Below are 21,174 nucleotides of genomic sequence, written 5' to 3' on the forward strand. Positions count from 1 at the left end.
GTATACTCGTCTCGAAGGAATGGCGGTACTTTGTATCGCGACGAGTATACTCGTCGTGAAGGAATGGCGGTAGTTCGTATCCTGACGAGTATACTCGTCGTGCGTATAAAGTAGTAGTACGATTTGCTGTTCAAATTGCAATTTCAGTGAAAACTAAAACATATTCGTAAGTTTGAAGATGTTTCGATAAATTTCGGATAAAGAATATGATTAATCATTACGAGAAAACTGTATGTAGCGTGAACAACGCGATACAATTTAGGTAAACAGTTTTAAAAGAGCTCGCAACAGCTAACTGGTTAAATAACCAGTTTCAACGTTTCCGGGAAAAACTGTGCGAAAAATTCGACGATATTTCTTCGTCGAATAAACTGCCGTTTCAATTCGACGCGTGATTCGTAAATCTGTGCTACATCCACGCACGTGTCTTTTTCGCTGAAAGGCGAAATATGTCGTTCATGTTAGTGGTCGATGTAAGAGAATGAACAAACGACGAACCCACGTTTAGGACCTTTGGCAGTGGCGCGACAGCCAGGCCGCTAATGAGCAAAGTCAACGGAGGAGCGTGAGATTGACAACGACGAATAAAGTCACCTGGCGTCGTCTGGTGACGCAAAGAATGACCTGTAAATCGGTCGCGGTTTATTTCCAGGCGGTCAGCCTCGATCAACAGTCCTGTACACGTTTGTCAGTAGCGTTTTATACCGACGCACCACACAGAAAGGCTTTTATTAGACAGGCGAACCGTGAATAACAGCCACATCGCGTTTAATCCTTAAAGACGTTTAAAATAGCATTGCCATTCGACCGCGAAAAATAAATTCGTGACTAACCTGCTACCAAAGATGTTTTCGTGATATCGTAATTTGACACACGGACACACACAGCTAGAAGACTCTTGACTTGGTAGCTCTGTTTAGAGAGGGGAATTTGTTTTTTCTTTTTTTATTTGGTAGACTTTTTGCGATCGATTCTCATTGAGAATTATAAGTAAATTATTTTAACGTGCTACTGTAACTGAGAGGGCAATGACAGCTTAGAAAAAGAAAGACTCGACGATAAACAGCCGTGCAACGATGTAACGACGTGACTCATAAGCGATGCCAACACGTCTGTGGGACTGGTCCTTCTTCTTTTTGCCCTGAAACGCGCTAATCTGTCGACAGAGCGTGCGTGTCCTGTAAGACATCGCGAGGACACTTTTTCGACCTGTCAACCCGATGGAGAAGACGTATATATCACGGATAGGTGAGTTTATGAAGTCGTTGAGTGTACATTGTAGCAAGGGTACTCGCTACAGGAAGCTACGGACTACTCGTAGTCGTCACTTTTTGAATCAAGCTAGCACGCCAGAGTAAGACAGGCTGAGTCACTCGAGCTTCGATGTTTTAAAATTCCATCTTGAACTTCAATAAACCGCTTTCGAACACGGATCGCGTAAAAAGTTATTCATAAAAATTTAGCGAACTGCGAGATAAATCGCTTAGCTCGACTCGAATAACTTTAACTTACCCTAATGCCTTGTGTATTTATTGTAACGTTAAGCATCCCTTTTCTTCGTTGCTACGCCTCCTCCCACGCCCGTTGTGTTTAACCTTCCAAGGAATTACGAGGCAAATGTTCGATATTTTATCGTCGCGATCACGCTGCAAGTTATTCGACTTGTCGAGATCGGGCTCGCAGTTAAACGACGTTAAAACGATACTTCTGTGAATTTTAATTTCACGTTTCGACGGTTCTCGCTCAACTTCATCGTTGTCGGGATTGCGTTTAACGTTGCATAGACTTAGGGGCTCTGACGCTTCCGCAGGTGCGGAATATTCAAAAGTCAGGTGAATAGCCGATGTCTGAGCGCACTGTAAGAAGTTTTCAAGTAAACGCAGGCGAGAACTGCTTGCCGCGAATTGCTCAGACAACCGGGCCAAAGCAGACCATCAGAAACCACGACGTCGTGCTCGATCAGAAAGCAAACCGAACGAGAACCGGTGGAAATTCCACGTAGGACTTTCGTAGGCTTCGCCGGCTAGCAAATCGATCTCCGCCGAATTATCCTTATCGGATCAACGAGATTAGTTTAGGAACGCGATTAACGTACAAAAACGAGATTAAGAGGTTCGATTAAGCGAGATTAGCAAAGGCTCGCGACGTTAATCGTTCAGGAGTTTGCCAACTATGGCATGCGAGAAGCTGCTTCTATGAGATGTTTGCGTTATTTGAAAGATGAAGGCGAGGCCATAGATTCGTCAAGATTATTGCCAGCCTTCTGTATTCTAATGTTCCCCGTGGGAAAGGCTCAGCTAGGGGACGATCGGGCGTTGCACGAAGTTCGAGATAGGTCGAGAGGCTCGCTTCAGGGCTGAGTTCGTACTCGAGAGCAGTTCTATAGCGGGTCCAAGCCCGGCTGGATTCGTAAGAAATCGATACGCGGCGAACCTGCCACCTGCTGGCAACCTCCAACCGACCTAGTGCAGGTTGCGCTTCAGCTTCGTTCCGTAACTGATGAGGATCACCGAGAACTCTATGCAACCTAGCACAACCTGAACCTACCGCACAGTTCACCCGTACTTTTCTTCCTATCTTCCCGAAACACGTGAAAATATCTCGCAGAAAATTGAATTTCTTTGTTCCCTTTTCTTTTTTATAGAAAAATCCAACCTAATCCGAATCTAATCAAGAGCGTGTCGTTAAACCGATTGTTTCTATAGGAATCGTAGGAGTGTTGGATAGAGGACGTTGGATATGCAACAACAAAATGGGAAAACGACTCTCTCGTTTGTCAGATTTACAGCGCCCTTAAACGTGTACACGCACACAGGTACTGCGCGCACTCGGTCGGCACACGTGCGGGTCAATTTCACTGCACGTGGCTCGAAGCGAGCCAAATCTCCACGTGCATTCTCAGAATCCCTTTTCGCTCGCTGTAATCCGATACGAACGTTCGCTGAGTTTTCGATGGCTCATCCTCCGCAGAGTCCTCTCGTCGCTGTCGCAGAACCAAACGTCAGAAGCGTAACGATCAGAAAATACACTCGCGATCTGTGCACCACGGATACGTATCGTCCGTATTAAATCACGTTTTTCCAACTTTGAACAAAAGGAAATGAAAGTTGTGGAACCCTCGAACAAGATGCCAGCTTGATATTACTTTCACGCTGTCGTACTATAAGAAACAAACGAGCTAGAAAAAATGTTTACTATCGGCAGGAGTGAAAAATTTGACACGGCACGTACGTAAAATGTAATTTTTTAAAGACGATGGGTCAATACGCCGTGGCTGCGGGCTCCAGACGCGCAGTTGATAAGATTCGGAGCGACACGACCGAAATAAATACGCCATCATATTTTCGCCTCGATAAAGCGGATGCTTTAAATAACGCAGCATCGAAAAACTTGCGTGTTAAAGGGGCAACAATATTATCAGAACACTGGCAATTTTTGTTTCTCGCAATTGCAAAAAGAACAAGTCGGTCAGCGTAGATTTTCACCAGCGAGAGTCCGGCGTGACGAAGAAAAACCTGCGGTAAATAAACGCCACGATCGCAAGTAGCGTTCTTGTCGGGAACGTTGTCGCGATAAAGACACAACAGAAATTAGCGTGGGAGTAAAAAGACAACCGATGGAGAGACCTCCGAGTATCCTTCTTGGTAGAGGAGACTCGATCTCAAGAAGTCGAAGTCTCGAAGCGTAATCCATTGAGTTAGGCCGATTACACGGTCGACCGAGCGTCCGGAAGTTTCGCTGGGATTAATCGACTGGTCCGTCTGTGAACGCCACGGATTCGAAGCTGAGCATTTTATTAGCCGGTCCGGGTAAAAGGTGTCGTCGTACCTGCTCCTTCTTCCCGCTTCAGCGGCCCATTTCCCCACTGTCGTTTTTCCTCTTTAGCCTCGGCCAACGAAGGGTCACTCTGTCTGGCTTTTGTCGAACATCGGTCCGCCAGTCTGAAAAATAGCCTCGGCGACCTGCTCAAATCAAGATATATATCGCTCGTAACGTTCTGAATACCGGCACGCTTCCGGATACGTAATAATCAAGTAGATATTCCACGGTCGTAAAATAGTTTTATGTGCCGGTTGGCGGGTTAACGTTGTCGCATAGATATACACCAGCCTGTTTTCATGTTCATCTGATACGTACGCGTGAACCAGTACACACGAGAACTAGTTACTAGCTAAGTTAACTGCGTTCGACGTGTATACACGTCAATCCGTAGGTTTACCTCGGTGCGGTTGACGCGTATACTCGTCGTTTGAAATAAAAAATTACCATTTACTATAAAAGCTGAAAACTTTAGTGGCAAGTAATGTAAATGACATTTGGTGGTATGTTTCCTTTATACTTCCACCGAATCTGTCACGTATTTTATAAAAAAAAGTTTGATTATTTGATTATTCTCTTTGCCGCGTATATCGGCTATTCCCCGAATTGTTTTGTGTTTTATACCACGTATAATTTTGTAAAGTTTTATACCAGCTACACCGTCAAAAGCAAATCCACTTGGAAGATGTGCCATCTGCTGAAAAAATACAGTCACGTCACTGCTGCTGGATCTGCAAAGTGCCACTTTGTACGGTACCCTGCATCGAGAAATACCGCACTGAAATCAACCGAATTTCTTAAATTTGTTTTCTTTGATTTTTCTCCTTTATGGATTTTATTATTTCGTTAATTTTTTATCGAATAGAAATTTGCTTCACATTTTTCGTGAGGTTTAGAATAGGAGTATCTGCCCTGCGTTCGACGTATATACTCGTCGTTGCTCGATTCTAACTACGCACCCTGTAAGGGATTTTTGAAACTAAATTCCGCAGTTAACAGGTTAAAATGCTTCGACACAAGAAAAAGAGAATATATCGTAATATTCTGTTCGACGCAGAACAGTCATAGCTGGAAAGCTACTGTTCTTTTGGCTGTTGCCATTTTTTTTATTGGATGACCCAGAGGAAAGAAAGTCAGCGCTCCTGACTAAACGATGAGGTTCATACTTGAAAAATTCATACTTGAAATGTTCTTGTGGACATGTGACGGTAAACTGATCTGAAAATCGCTGCCGAATCGATGCGCAGGTGTAACGTCGTGAAAGTATATTTTCTCGTGGTACGGATTCCACGTCAGAACAATGAGCAGCTTTGATGGAGGAAAGAAGCGCGACGAGATTTGGGTGACTCAAGACCCTAGATTTACGCAGAGTCTGCGGCTTAATCCTCTTAGCTCTTCACGCTGGCGAAATATTTTCCAGTGTTTCTCGCTCTTGTTGCCTCTAGGTGGCTTCATCCTTAATGGCTTTCGTCTCCTCCTTAATTAGCCATTTAGACTCCAGCTCCGCATTCTTCTGCATGAAATATCTACCGAGTTTTTAGAGGGCGAGAGTGTGTCACCTCTGGCACATCCCGTCTCGGGACGTTAGATTCGCAGAGCGAGCTTGGTCTTTGATATACAACTTCATAGATACCTGTCCACACCGATCAACGATTTAAGAGCAGCGACGCGCAAGGAAACTTGGATTCTTTAATCAATGACACCTAGTTGCAACGTCGTTGGCAAGGTATCACGTTCGTAAACTAGTTTCCGTCATAGTCGATAGAAGTTTACTTTCCATTTTGTATCATCCGCACGTATTTTCTGTTACCTTCATCTTTCCCAACTTTGCCCAATTCCCAAACTTTGACCCTTTTTGCATATTATTCGCGAACCCTGTTCGGCTGTAGTTTCGAGTCAACATGGCGAAATAGAATGGACGTTAGTTCTGGTTTTAACAAGATTTCCCTGCACCGTGTTATTCTCTTCGTTGCTTCCTCTTTGCACGTCCCTTCGGATATTTTCTTTCCGACTTTTGGAATACTCGCCAATTGCAGTGTACGTACGCCGAGTATCGTTATAATTCCGTCCCACGGATCACGATTTCGATTTAAGTGCTCAGCTACAGGTGCCGGGAAATTTGAGGGATGATCGTTGAAGCTGAAATAAGGCGAAAGTCAAGAATAAAGGAATTGCGTTTTCGGCGTTGTCTTTTAGTTATTGACAATTAGAAATCGGACGAAATACCCCTGCACGCGAGCAAACCTCCTTACACGAAGGAAAGGAGGTTAGCCTGAGCAACGGGGCGCACAGTGACCCTCAAACCGAACGACACATGGGCTGCAGCTTGCGTCGTACGAGTCGTAGAGAGGAAGATCGTGATATTCAGAGACGTAAACTACATTTTGCAAGCGAAGTATCACGCATAATTTCTTAACACTCTGTATGCGGCACATTGTTGCAACAAATAAATACCTGCTATGACGACGTTATAAAACGCTATAAAACGCTGTATGTCAAATACTGTAAATCACTGTTCTGAGTATTCTGGAGGATTAGACTGTTGCTTGGCGCGCAGGAATCGCAAGGTAGCGTGCAAACTTCACTCGAATGCTGCGTCGCGCCGTCAAATATTTGCGTTGGATGGAAAATCCGCGTAAGCAGGTTTCCATTCGATACGGTCGTCTCCCGTTGCTGTAAAAGTCTTTCTGCGATAAGCTAACCGAAAATTGTAATTTTCAGGCCTGTGAAGCATTTCTGTCTTTGCTTTCGTCAAACGATGTTCCCCCGTGCAGAACCCAAAGAGTGACATCGCTATTATTATCCGGCTGGCGAGCTCGAATTGCGGTGTTTCAGCCGTTGGTCCATTGCGGAGCGCAAACAGGCAGACCACGAAGAGTAGAGAGAGAGAGAGAGCGAGAGGAGAGGAAGAGGATAGCATAATAAACAACGGATTCCGATTCCCAGGTCCAGAGACGCGAGCCGGGATTCTATCTGGTCGTTGGGACGAAGGAATTAACTCGGCCAGGCCTCCGCAAAGAAGCCTTTTAGGGAGGCGTACCGCGATTAGGACAAAAGAGTTGCGCTGGAAAATGGAGAACTTGAAAATGGATAACGACGGCGTAATTGCGCCGCTTCATTAGGAAGCTTCTTTCTTCCTTTGCCGGTTGTACAGGATTGTCCGCCATGCTGTCGTTGGGCGGATTTCTTTCTCGAAGGATACTTGCATGTTTTTGCACCGGCTAATGGAACAACCTGAAACAGGATCGGGATCAATTGTACGAGCCCTTTTTGTCGGCTGATCGATTCGAGCCAGGCTTTTGTAAGCATCGGAGGTGGGAGCACAGATGATCCTTTTCATTATTCCCTGAAAGACCTCTCTTAATTTAGTAGCACAATCGTAAGAATTATAGTTAGTGGAGCGCGCGTTTCTGCGCGTATTCTTATGCCTTTCAGAACGTAATTAAAGAAATCCTGGCAGAAAATTGCTTTATTGCCAAGCACCGTGAAAAGCCTTATGCCTTGCACGCTTTATACATCGTCTCGCATTGTGCGAATTTCGTGCAATTTTCCATTTTCACGTTTTCTACAAATGCGAAAATATTCAGTCTGGTAATTATTTATTCCGATCAAACTGACTAAATTTTTATCTTACGGGAGATTACGCGAGCGGATCTTGGAGCGTGCAGGTTACACGTACTTGAGTTAGCAACCTAAACTCGTTGGAATTTGTATAATCGTAGGAATTGTAATTATTAATCGAATTAATTGACACTGTTTTACATGGCTGAGCGGATCTTGAGACTATCGAGGCCATATGTACCTAGGTCAGGAGCGAGCGATTTCTGTTACTATTTTCTAAGAAATTCCCTTGGATCCAACGCTATAATTCAATGCAACGAATTGTTAATATTCCAATTAACGTAACTAAAATCGTTATACAGGGATAGATGACGAGATCTCCAGGGATAGAACTTTCATGGAGTATGGTACTTCAAGGATGGTCGCAAGAAGGAACAGAGATATTGTCTGGCTCATAGGGGAGTCGGAGCCCCATCCATCGACAGTAGATCGCGATTGCAATCGTGGATGCGTCGTTACGTATGCAGCCTGCGTCCGGATCGGTCTTCCTACTAATAACATCACGCATTCCGGCTGTCTTTGCATCCCACGCCTCGACTTAGCTGCGGAGTAAAGCGCGAATGCCGTCTCCTGTCGTCACGTAACGCTTTCGCACCAGAAAGCTGTTCCTCCACAGGAAGTTGAAAAGCCTTGGCTGATTGTGACGCGCGATGTAAACGTTTCACTGAACTTTACGGTGGCTCGTCAGACCATTCGTCGACATCTTTTACCAACATATTACTCGCTTTGTACGAAACGTCTTGAAATTTCATTTTATATCCCGTCCCAGTTATGGTTTCATCGATGAAATATTTTTACCATACTCTGAAAACGCGTACCTGAGTCGCAAGATATTTGGTACAGGTATATTAATTTGCAGAGATCAGGAAAAGGTATTTCAACTATCCACTGTGTTCTTAAGTCTCGGTATTCAGTATCTTTTTATACGCCAGTGGTGACCATTCGTACGGTATACCGATTTTTCATTAAATGTAAGTTTGCGTAATTGCAAACATCTTGCGACGTTTACGTACATTTTCAGATTGCATTGAAACTTTCCCGATTTAATCTCGCGACAGTCGCGTTTCATTAGAGCGTTATTGAAATATGAAAACGTTTCCTGCGACACGCGCAACCTGCACGTGAAACTTTAATATGGCAAGTGTAGGGATACTCGCGCGAGTCACTGTACGTCACTGAACGTTCGAACGAGAATCCAACGCGTGCAAGGTGCGCTTGGATGTCATGAAAGAACGCATCCTGGAGATATTGGCGGCGACGATTAAAAATCCTGCAGTTTTATATCCTTTGTCTTTTCCATTTCTCGAATTTCATTCGGATCCTCTTAGAAACCAGTGTGTTTCTGTCCGATGTTATCTGTATACTAATGCTGGAATTATTTTAACAGGATCTTTCTGTTTGATGGGTCTGACGAGGGTGGTTTCTTCGAGCTGTTTCCCTCGAGGGCGGCACAGGATGAAGGACGGAATTAAGGCGACCATATTGCGACGAAATAGAATCGTTTCGGTTGCCTACACGAAGGGTGGAAACTAGGGTCGGAGATAGGACACCTTGTTCCGGCTTTTTACGTCGCTTTTCGGGCAGTCGCGGAAGAGAAACTTTGCCGGCAATTAATTTCTTCTATTTTCTTTTCTTTTTTTCTCTAAATGCTTCAAAAGTATGTAGAACGCGTTGAAAGGTACTCGGCGAAACTGAAGATTTACCGCTTTCGTCTCTAGCGGTTCCGGTGAATTATTGCGAGGATTCTTTATCGGTGTATTACGTTCGCGAGAAGAGAAATAATTTAAGAACGCTTGGAACGTTTTGGAAAACGTTTGCAAGTCCCTGGTCTGCGTCTGCCCTGTCACATTCGTCGTCTGCTGAATTTTAATTCACCCGTAGCGGAGCAGGAACACCGAAGAAGATGCCGAAGCGAGAGCCGCCTGGTTTTACTTTCTTTTATTTCCACCGCGAAATTCCTATTTTCGGATATCGTTCGTTAACGGACCGCGTCGAGTCGACCCGATCGAAGGGATGCGATTTCTTCGGATTGCTGGCTGATTATGGGACGGAAGAACGAGATTGAAACTACGAGGGCGTGTAGATAGACAAACGAACAAGGACAGCGTTCAAGGATCGACCTGCCTATGCATGCACCCAGCGATGGGTATAACGCCGAAGCAAGTCGCCACGGGCCATTGTACACAATCCTCTTCGATCTCCGCGAAAATCATAAAATCATCGAGGTTTTTTAAGACCTCGGTGCAATCCTGGAGATAGCGTAGGAAAAGATTTGACCGAGAAGTTGTTGAAGTTCGTTAGAAGACGTAGGCGCGTCGAAGGGAACTGAGATGTTTGAAGGATGAAATTGCCGGAGAAGTTACCGGGAAGAGAATCGAATGGCCATCGCTATGTACGGGAGCGAGGCGTGCGCCAACACTCCACCACCACCACATCCACCAGTGCCACCACCACGATCGCGTCCGCCACCACTACCAGCCAACGGCGCACCTCGACTCTGTGCCACCTCTACTGCCTCCATCAGTCGACCCCGTGCAACGCGGCTCGCCGGCCGCCGCGCGAAAATTTACCCTCTGCCCGCCTCGATCTGCGCGCGATCCCTTTGTTTGTCTTTCCGCGACGCAGTCGTGTGTCCTTGGCGACTCGCGCCATCACGGCCAGCCATACAACAGGGTTCCTGCTTCAGCAGAGTGTGATCGACGACGGTAGTAGCCGCGTAGAGCGTGTTTCGTTGCCACTTGTAGGAGGAGCGCGACCAGAAGAAGAGACATTTGGTCCGGGACTGGGAAAAAGGTGAAAAAAAGAAAGAAAAAAAAAAAGAAAAAGGTGATATCGAACGCGCGTGCGTGTGTAAGTTGATCGGTGCGTATGCTTGGAAAGGTCACGGTGAATTAGACAGGCACAGAGGTAGCGCGAGATACGGGGAGACGGCGTGGTTAGAGAGTGGAGGCGAACGGAGAGGATTCCGCGCAAAAGCCGGCTCCACGGCCGGTCCCCCACTCGCTAACTTGTTGAGTCTCTCTCGGCAGGTGTGCTCCACGAAACTCTCTGCAGCGGAGCCAACCACGATGACGAACCTCGCGTTCCTGCTTCTTCTTCTCTGCTCAAGTTCCGTCAGGGCGAACGTGTCCGCGCAGAGGAACAACGTGCACAACGATCTCAAGGTGGTGGAGACCACCAGCGGCCTGGTTCGCGGATTCTCCCGTACGATACTGGACAAGGAGGTTCACATATTCTATGGAATCCCCTTCGCCAAGCCTCCGATAGGGCCGCTCCGATTCAGAAAGCCGCTGCCCATAGAACCTTGGCACGGAATCCTGAACGCCACTGTGCTACCCAACAGCTGCTACCAGGAGAGGTACGAGTACTTCCCTGGCTTTCCAGGGGAGGAAATGTGGAACCCCAACACCAACATCTCCGAGGATTGTCTGTACTTGAACATCTGGGTGCCGCAGAAGTTTCGACTGAGACACAAGGGCTCGGAGCCGCCGAACAACGGGGACAAGAACGGCCTGCCCCTTCTGGTCTGGATCTATGGAGGTGGTTTCATGAGCGGCACCGCTACCCTGGACGTGTACGACGCGGACATCATGGCAGTCACCAGCAACGCCATCATCGCCTCCATGCAGTACAGAGTTGGCGCTTTTGGGTTTCTCTATTTGAACAAACATTTCACCAACAGTGAAGAGGCTCCTGGCAATATGGGTCTGTGGGATCAGGCTCTGGCGCTCAGATGGCTCAGGGACAACGCGGCGGCCTTCGGAGGCGATCCTGACCTCATCACCATCTTTGGCGAGTCCGCCGGAGGCAGCTCCGTGTCTCTGCACCTGATCTCTCCGGTGACTCGCGGTCTGGTCCGCCGAGGAATCCTCCAGAGTGGCACTTTGAACGCTCCATGGAGCTACATGACCGGGGAGAAAGCGAACGAAGTGGCCAGGATACTGGTCGACGACTGTGGCTGCAACTCCACCATGCTTCAGGAGAATCCTGCCAGGGTGATGGCCTGCATGAGGTCCGTGGACGCCAAGACCATCTCTGTCCAGCAATGGAACAGCTACTGGGGCATCCTAGGCTTCCCATCGGCGCCCACCATCGACGGAATCTTCCTACCTAAAGATCCTCTGGATCTTCTCAGGGAGGCCGATTTCAAGGACACGGAGATTCTCATCGGGAACAACAAGAACGAGGGTAAGTCGACCTTTGTCAGTTAACGTACCGGTGTCGCGTATCAGCGAAACCGGTTGTTTGGTGCGCCGCTGCAGAGGTGATCAGAGGACGATACACTGGAACAAGCTCGAATCGATAGAGTAACGCTGTTCGCAGAGATTTTTTTTCGTGTGGAAACGTCAGTCGGACAGGTTTGAAACGTTCGTTACGTAAAATACCGTTGAGCCGGACCGACCAGCCGCGTCGGCTGGGAACAATGGTTCCGGTGTATTGTCGTTGGATAATGCGGATAGCTATTCGTTATTGGCTCGTGATCCGCCTTTCTGTTTAATGAAAAGCTGCGTCGCGCGATGCAGCCTCGAGAAATTATTTCGCAATCTTTAAACGCGACCCACTCTACCTAATTAACCTTCCGCGATTTAAATGCCTCTGGGACCTCGGCTCGATAGGTTCCCTCGCGTGGTCGAGATCGACCGAGTCTTTTAGCCGCATTCAGAAATCTATGCGGCAAACTTTATGGTTGTTGTTGGTCGGTGCCGTCAGAAGACGAGCTCTAGCGACTTTCAACTTCTTTAAATCGCGTCCGACCAACAAACGGAACCTGTTGACGGTGCTTGCGCGATTGCCTCGTCGTTACATGGTGCCGATTTGATCGCGGCTCGGTTCGAGTTAGATCCTAGAATCTGTACAGGCGAAAAGTACAGGCCGAGAGACTCGTCGATTGCTGGCCCGAGGAACAGTTCGTTAATGGCAGTTTTTCGCTGCAACGAGTCGAGGTAATTAAGTAACTCTTCTGCTCGTTTTGTCTTCGTCGTGTCCCTGCTTTAAATCGAACGCTTCTTTTCTCGTCTTTTTCTCGCCCGCGAGAGAAGTTGAGCGCGGCAGCGCTCGATGATTGCTCGCTGGATCATAAATCACACCGTTATTCGCGACGATTTCAAGCTGCTCTCGGAATATTTGATCCTGCAGCCGTGAGGGACGGGAAACCTGTTAGCATGGCGAGTTTCAATTGGAAGAAGAAAGAGAGAAAAAAAGAAGAAGAATCATACGGTCGCCTAAGATTGCGAGAAAAAAAGCTTCTTCGACGTTAAATGATTTAATCGAGTTGATCGAGCGCTCCGTTTCCACGGGGATGAAAGGGGCAAAGTCTGATAAATTGTATCCTGTCCTTGAAGTCTTAGCCGTAAAATGATGAATCAGACTTATCTAGCTCGCTCTTCGGCGCTTCTTTAAAACGATTCGTTAGTTCGATTCTTCGGATTTCGGTCTTTGTAACGTTCACCAGCATGGCGATCGTGCTTCACGTCGATTGCTACGTAGGTGCTGAGTTCTTGCCGCACACAGTGAGAAAAAGTGCGGAGAAGTCGAGCTTGCGGTAATTGGAAACGCGTAGCTTGCAGCTATAATTAGCTGGATCACATAAAATATCGTCCCCGAAATCAGTGTAACCTGTTTTCTCCTTTCGAAGGTAAAACTCGAAAGCAGAATTGATATTCAAACAAATTTACCACGAAGATCGATAAATATTTACGAGACATATTAACGAACAAGTGGCGATTTTTAATATAATACTTAAACAAACGGACTTTTTAAAAACCTGTCTACACAGAGGTCATATACAGCGCCTCTTAGTTTCACGAGTCTGTTGCTGTGATCGTTGTTCGTTAACGATAATAATAACTGTTGAGGTTATTAGATGTACAAACAGAGAAACGCGTGGATAAATCGTAAAATAGAAAATATATTTTAATACAGAAGTGCAAGTACAAGTAGGAATATAATTTGAGCTGGTCCAGATCCACACGCCACCAGTATTACCCTATAACTGAAAACCCCGAAGCCTTCGTCGCCTGTCTATGGTTTACCTTCGTCCCAGTCTATCGTCTATACACTGTCGATGGCTTCAGTGCTTGAGAAAGCTAAAAAGACCAGATGTAGAGTTTTCTTACAGGTGGTGACCACTTCAACAATAACAACAAATATCCTTAGCATGGAAGATAACGATAGTCGATAAACACTTGTAGCGAGCTATGGAACCGACTAGCACGGTGCAATTTTATTCAACGTGGTCGATAAATGATTTTCTGGTATAGGCAACGAGACAGTCCGTACATGCGATAGAAAAGACCTGGATAAGCTGATGGAAGTGATAGTCTTGGCGATAGATTATCGGCGAAATAGAGCCGAATTCATTTCACGTAGTCGAGAATCGGTGTGACGCATCACGATATACGCGTACCTGCATCAGCAATTTCACCCATTCAGAGTCTCGCTCGATATGATATCTTGCGCCTGACACCTGTGCAAATTCACGTTGCAACTGACAATTGAGTGTCGCTCTAATGCCGAACCGCTTAACGGTATCTTGGTGAACGGATTGAACGTGGCAATTTCACGACTGTGCCCTTCGGGCGCGCACATTTATCTCCGCCAGGAATATGTAGATATCCTAATTCAAATAACAATTCACCTGACACTTTGAACAGCTAACGCCTTCGCCTAACGGAACGCAGCGTCTTAAATCTAAAATCATCTGACTCAGGCCAAACACGCTAACTCCTAGACGTGACATCAGATTGTAGGTGTAGCTTAGACTCAAGGACTCAGCTCGGACCAGGTAAATAGGGCCCAGCTTTCCCATCCAATTTAATGTCATACTTTGACCTAACACGCTAACTCTATCCTAACATGCCAGCCCCGAATCTTAATTCGCTAGTTTCAATTTAACACGTAAGGTCCTGCCTTAAGGTAATTTAACATGTAGGAGTTGTAAAGACTCGGCTCCTACCGTAGCGTAAATTCCAATCGAGCCTCGATATTCTGATTTCGATCTAACGCAGATCGACTTGATTATAGGCGTTGTAAGCAGGTCTTAATCTTGTAGCTCAGACCTGATAACCTAACTTGATCCTAACGTCGCGGCTCGAATCTGAGTCAGCCTAACCCTTAGCCTAATTCTAGCTTACGTCAAGTTGAACCGGGCTACTAATCAAGACCCGGCCGTGCAGGGAAATTAGCGTGAGCGATCGTCGTACCTGTAACGCAACCAAAGTGTGGTGTATTTTCAAAATTCAATTTCCACGATCTAAATAATATTTTAACAGGCGAATGTGGCAAGTGTTAGTTAGCGGTGATTAGATTAGACCGTGGATTTTTATGGGTCCGTGAGATAATAATACGAGAAACTATAGACGATATAGCAGAAGTTCCACTTCTTTATTTTACCTGGCAAATACGCAAGAAAAATTATTTTATTAATTTCATCAAAATTAAAATATTGCAGAAAATATATAACTCTGTTTGTCTGTCCGCACAGATTATCGTCCTTTATTTTGCATTTTTCTTTTTACATTAGCCGACTTGTCGTGTCGATGGATATAGAAATAAATAAATAAATTTGCCAGTCTGTTCGCCTGTCAGTAACCCAGAGATCAACGACTGGACATTGAAGAACTTGACGTGCAACCCGTTTCAGTGCTGTTTTGAAAATTGTACGAATATGAAAAAAAGAATATTCCTCCGTCAGAATATTCCATGCCTGAGAAAAGTACATTGGACGAACCAAAGAAGAACAAGATCCCATCGACTTTGTACAATCTACAGGGTGTATCACTTTAACCTTGGTCGAAGAAACGAGTTTGGGGTCCGTTGGCCGAGGGAACTGGCGCGCCAGCGAATACAAACAACGGGACAGAGCCGAGGGTTGAACTTCGGGTGAACAGAAAATTGAAAATGGGATTTGTTTAATTAATCTTCCGCCATCCGGGAAATTAAGGGGACAGCGGGGTGTTTCACGGTGCGACGAAGTTACGATGGAACATGGCGTGTTTTCATGGCGAGTGCAATTCTGTTTGGCGGCGCGCAACTTGCGCCAACTTTGCAAAATCTAGCGAGCCGGATTCAAATTCTTCGCGCACCCTATCCTTCCGCTCTCGTTTCCTGCTTCTTAACTAACTTTCCCGCGACATCGTCAGAATTTTAATGGGACACGGAATACCGTGTATCCGTTGAAACATTTCCCTTTTCCTCTCTTTTTCTCTCGTCCGATCTCTTACGAGGGAATTTTTTCCCCTGTGTATTCTTCCTCCGATACATTCGAACGGTATGAATGGACGTTAGCTTTTTCCCTTTTTCTTTGCACCAGCGAATGATTTGTTGGAATTAGCGAACGAGCGGCAAGGTAGACGGATAATTCAGCGCGACAGGAGGCGAGGGATTTATTCGAAATCGTCGCGTTGGAAATTCGGCAAGGGTGAGAAGCGAAAGTGACTCACCCTTGACCCGGCGCGTCCGCGAGCGCCGTAGTTTCCAGCGTTTCGCAATCTACATAAATAAAAAACGGGGGAAAAAAATGGAGAGAGGGGAGACAGAGTAGTCGTTTTTTCGGTTCTCTTCTCGTTCCGGAAAAAACTGGCAGTTCCTGTCGTTGCCACCTCTATTTACATTTTATTCCGTATGCGGAGCGACCATAGAGTTGGCTGTTTAAAAAATCTCCCTGTTTTTTTTTATTTTTTCATTTCTCTATTTTTTTTCGTTTTGGTTGCGTAGTCCCACCAAAAAAAAAAAAGAAACAAAAGCGAAACGAAAAATAAAACGATAGATGCGAACGTTTCGACGAATTGGATCGACTCGTTTCTAGGTATCCGAGGGCGGGAAATAACGATGGGGTTCTTGATGGAAGTTCCTTGGAAATGAAACGACGTGTTGCGTTAACGAGATCAAACGACGCTCCGTTCCGCAGTCGATAATTACATCAACGAGCTGTAGGATTATAATACGAGCGTAAATTCGTATACCGCTGCTATTAACCGAATAATGCATCGCCCTTTGCCTGGCATTAACCGAAACGAAATTATGAGGAAAGTGCCATACGAAGTAATTAGAGGCGACTGGCCGATCATTATGTCCCGTGTCACTGTTTCTATCCTCATTAGCTAGCCATCCAACGATATATCCATTCACGCCCCAAAACATCCGAGCGGTGGCTCGATTTTATTCACAAAATTGTCGCCCATGCATCTCCGTACAGATGTGCAGAAATGTACGGTCGATCGTGAAGATAAAAGACAGTGTCGTGTACTTTCAAATTAGTCGAGTCCTATTTTATTAGCCGAATTGTAATTTAGTGGACACCGTATACACCAGAAAGTTACGTATTTTGAAAATTAGACGAGTTCCATTTTATTCATCGAATTGTAGTTTATAGGACACCGTATACACGTCCAGAAATTTACAACCGATTGTAAAGATAAAAGACAGTGTCGTATACTTTGAAAATTAGTCTAGTCCCATTTTATTAATCGAATTGTAGTTTATGGGACACCGTATACACGCCCAGAAATTTACAAGCGATTCTAAAGATAAAAGACAGTGTCGTGTACTTTGAAAATTAGTCGAGTCCCATTTTATTCATCAAATTGTAGTTTATGGGACACCGTATACACGTCCAGAAATTTACAAGCGATTGTTTGTAAAGACAAGAGACAGTGTCATGGATTGAACATGTAACGTATTTTGAAAATTAGACGAGTCCCATTTTATTAACCGAATTGTAGCTTATGGGACACCGTATACACGTCTAGAAACTTACAAGCGTTTGATTGTAAAGATAAGAGACAGTGTCGTGAATCGTATACGTTACCTTACTTGGAAATTATATTACGTTACAGCAGAATGATAAAATTATAAAAAGTATAGGACAGCAGTTTTTCTTTTGTACATATGGAGGTTCATTCTTATGGGTTTTCTAATATCGATGTTATATGGTGTCTACAAGTATCGTAGTATGACACAATGGAAAATGGGAACGATCAGTCGTATTTAAAGATGTAAATCTCCTAAATATAGGTGAACTTTTAGAAAATACCAAAGGTTACATAATTTTGTTGCAGCCAGAAACGTAACGATTCGTTGAGACGTTGTCGTCTTCAAGAGAAACTAACGAATCCTTATTTTTATTTCAAGCGATAATACTCGCGAATTTATTAACTGGTTAAAAGGACGAAAGCTTTTCCACCCGCGGTCTTCGTTAAACGCAGTTAAATCGCGCGAGAACGAGGAATTTCGTTGACGTCGGAGAGAAGGTTGACTCGTACTACTGCGACGTCCGCGTTGTACCAGACTTGTGCTGTCGCCTTTATCGTTGAGTCTTCAGTGACACAGCAGCGAACGTACCGCGCAGGATGTCTCGGCCATTCGACGATTAAGTCGCCTGCGATGATTCCATGAATATTCACGATGAAAATTCCGATTTTCTCGTTTGACGTTTCGCAAACCGTATTCTCAAGGTCCACCGTGAAATTCCTTTCCTTCTCGCTTTCCTTTCTATCTCTTTGATCGTAGCACGGAATGGCGATTGGAATAAAAGATTCAGACGATAAATCGGCCAAATGTCTCGAAACACATCTGGAAAATACATGCTGCGAAGGAAACGCTTGCAAAAATCGTGATTGGGTGAGGTTTTCGAGTGACGTTTCTATCGGGTCGCGAATTAAAATTCAAACAAGCGAATCTCGATCCGATATCGAAACGTCAAAGCTCCGGCGGTGCACGTTTGTTTAAACGTTATTCACCGTGGCAGAGCCGTGGCGATCAAATTTTTATCGCTTCCCAATGATTGATAGATATCTCGCGGTTCATTGAAAAACTTCGCGTTTCATCGATACCAGTTAAACAATGACGACGTTTCATTTATTTCTTTTTCCACGTAATTTTTCGTTGCCTTTATCAATATTTCTAGTAGGTCGACCTTGTCTTTTTTTTTTTATTGGAAAATCGTACCTCTTCGAACTTGTTCGTTTTATCCTCTCCCTTCCTCTCTTTTTCCCTCTGCCTTTCCTTTCCCTCTTTTTTTTTTATTCAATTTTATTTATCGCGAGGGAAAACAGTAATTTACAAGTCGAGCTATAAATCCAGAGGATCTGGCGACTCGAAGCGCGATATTACAACCGGGCTGTATTAGTCCGAATGTGGTTAAACGGATTTCGAATAATGGGAACTATCCCGCCGAGAGACACGGCAATGGTGGGATTTATCGCGGTAAAAAATTTATCACCGTCCCGCGAAACTTGCCTTAATTTAAGGCACCTCCTTAATCGCAGATTATTTAATCACCGTGGCGCGAATTAATTGAACCGTATGTCTCGGCCGATTCCCGGAGGGGCCACATTGCACGTTCGTTTTCCCGGGTTAATTTAGTGCCGCGTAATGAGTCAAAAAGCCAGACGTAGCGCGACGTAAAATTTGTCAAACCGGCGCATTAACCACGATCTAACGAAAATTTAATTTCCAGCAAGTTCCTAGCGTTTAATTTCTCCCTCCGTAATTTACCGTTGATCAACGGGACTAAACAAATAAAAAATAAAACCGATCAAACTGACTCTGATACTTGAACGCCGATCTTGGCCAAACCTAATTCGAACTTAACGCAAACCTAATCTAAACTTGGCTTAAACTTAACCCGAACGCGATTCAAATCTGTCTGAAACCTACCACGCAAGAATCGTTTGGTATTCGTTTTCTCGGCATAATTTACCAGCAACTTTAGGTAAATGTAACCCGAAGTTGACGCGAACTCGTCTCGGCCCAAACCCAAGAGAAAACGTATATTTCATATTCAATTTTCCGAGATAATTTATTACCTCGTTACGAGGTGGAAAAGTCAAATGTACGTGCAAACGAAATTCCTCGATCCGAAGCAGAACATAACGCGAGCTAGCGTAAGTCTGACGCCCACTTAAAAATCACATAAACGATCTTAAATCAGTCTGTTTTTCTTTTTTTTTCCCCAGTGCTATATTTTTTATCCACCTCTTTTCCAACCAACGAAATCAGGGAATCAATCGCGAGACTATTAGGGGACAATTTAGACCCGTAGAAATGTAAAGTTCACAGTCGTTAAGCCAACGATTGGCACGCTATGACGTGGTGCCACGACAGGGCAAATTTTTATTAAGATCCGCGTCTCATTAACGTGGTAACAACGGGGGCGGTACGTCACGCGAACGCTCGTCAAATTAAAAGCTTGCTGTCGCCTGATGTCGGTATCAGGCCGTTCCCTGGACGAATCGAGAGGAATTCCGCGATCGTTGAATGTCGAAAGTCGTTGTCCATGTCAGAGCCTCGACGTTGTTATACGTTGGCTTGCAAAACTATTCTTGCACTTACCAGAGGACATTTTTATGCGCTTATATTGCGCCCAATATAAAACATTTCGTTCGACGTTGTTGGTACCGCGACGAGATACGATTGCCGAGATCACATTGGGAAAATTTTTGATCTCAGTTGAAAATACGCGAGTAACGCGAGAGGTCGAATCAATACTTTCGATCTATTAACAACATCGGAACGCGTACAATACGCGTAACATACGATACTCCTTTGTAACACAAAGTTCTTTCAACTATTAGGATATTTCTTTAACCTTTTTCCGACCCAGGTGAACAAAAATTAACACGTGTTGTGTTATGATATTTACGAAATTCGTCTAATCTGAAATCCTCTAATAGAGAGGTGTAAAAAATTACAGGTTTATTTGGAGAAAACTCAAGGTGATGAAAAAGCAAGAGTTGACAAAAAGTTTGCCATAATCGTGTTCAAGATCTCTTGAAACCGTGCTATACCTGATAAAGGCATTTTTGATCGAACTGCTGATAACAGAGTAATCTCTACCGATCAGAATTCGTGACTCACCCTGTGTATGAACGCTGCAAATTTATATTTCCTAGAAAATGAATACACGATACGACTAGTCATCTTGAGCGTGTAACAAGCGCGAAGGACGCTCTCACTGAATACAGAGACTTTAATTAATATTATGAAGATCGTCTGTTGATATACTTTCGTGATCTCTGCAAGATGTATACTTGCGTTTTAAGTATCCCATAACGTTTGTATACGTCTGCAGAATTGTTGAAAATTTTACCGACTTAATAATGATAGTCGCGTCATTACGGTAGCTTCGAAATTTCAAAGTGATTCGTATAACACACATAACACGTTCATGAAGGACGTCGACAGGTACGTTTGCACAGCCGCTGTAGATTAACGTCGTTAGAACGGTGGAAATGATACAGGCGTTTTTGTCAGTCAACGCTGTAATTACGCTGGACAAATTGCCAGTTGGATATGCTGGCAATTACGCAAGAAAACGACGAAGAAATCATCTTGCTTCTTAAAATTTTACAAGACGCGATTAATCTCCCGTTTGTAATTTTTTACCAACGATAATCGACGTTTCTATTTCATTTCGTGTTAAAGACCGCTAATCTTAGCTCGTAGCTTGTGATTTTCCTGCTATTTAACTTTAATCTAAAAGCTCTAGGCTCGACTGATTTTCTTTCTCCTATTTCTTTGCAGGGAAATTAACACGTTAAGGGGGCAGAAACACGTGCCTTATCGCGTATCGAACACTTTCCATCCGGTTGTTCCGCTTTAAGGCACAGACAGCCGAAAGGCACCGTGCCACGAAGCTAGCTACTTGAGATATGGTTCGTCAAAGGGTTAAGGTCACCTGGCAGGGTAGGCCTGTGTTAACCCTCGGTCGTTCCGGATTCTCCATTATGCAGT

At 44.8% G+C, this 21,174-nt stretch overlaps 1 protein-coding gene across 1 annotated transcript in view; it reads left to right on the forward strand.

Moving 5' to 3' along the window:
• The first annotated feature begins 9,946 nt into the window (after positions 1–9,946).
• Positions 9,947–21,174, forward strand: part of LOC117216940 (acetylcholinesterase-like) — a 68,488-nt gene continuing 57,260 nt past the window's right edge. The window contains exon 1 of the mRNA XM_033464124.1: positions 9,947–11,628. Coding sequence (XP_033320015.1) covers positions 10,509–11,628 — 1,120 coding nt within the window. The 5' untranslated portion in view covers positions 9,947–10,508. The remainder of the gene's footprint in view (positions 11,629–21,174) is intronic.

The sequence above is a fragment of the Bombus bifarius genome, unplaced genomic scaffold, assembly GCF_011952205.1.
Source record: "Bombus bifarius isolate JDL3187 unplaced genomic scaffold, Bbif_JDL3187 scf7180000007974, whole genome shotgun sequence".
Lineage (NCBI taxonomy): Eukaryota > Metazoa > Arthropoda > Insecta > Hymenoptera > Apidae > Bombus > Bombus bifarius.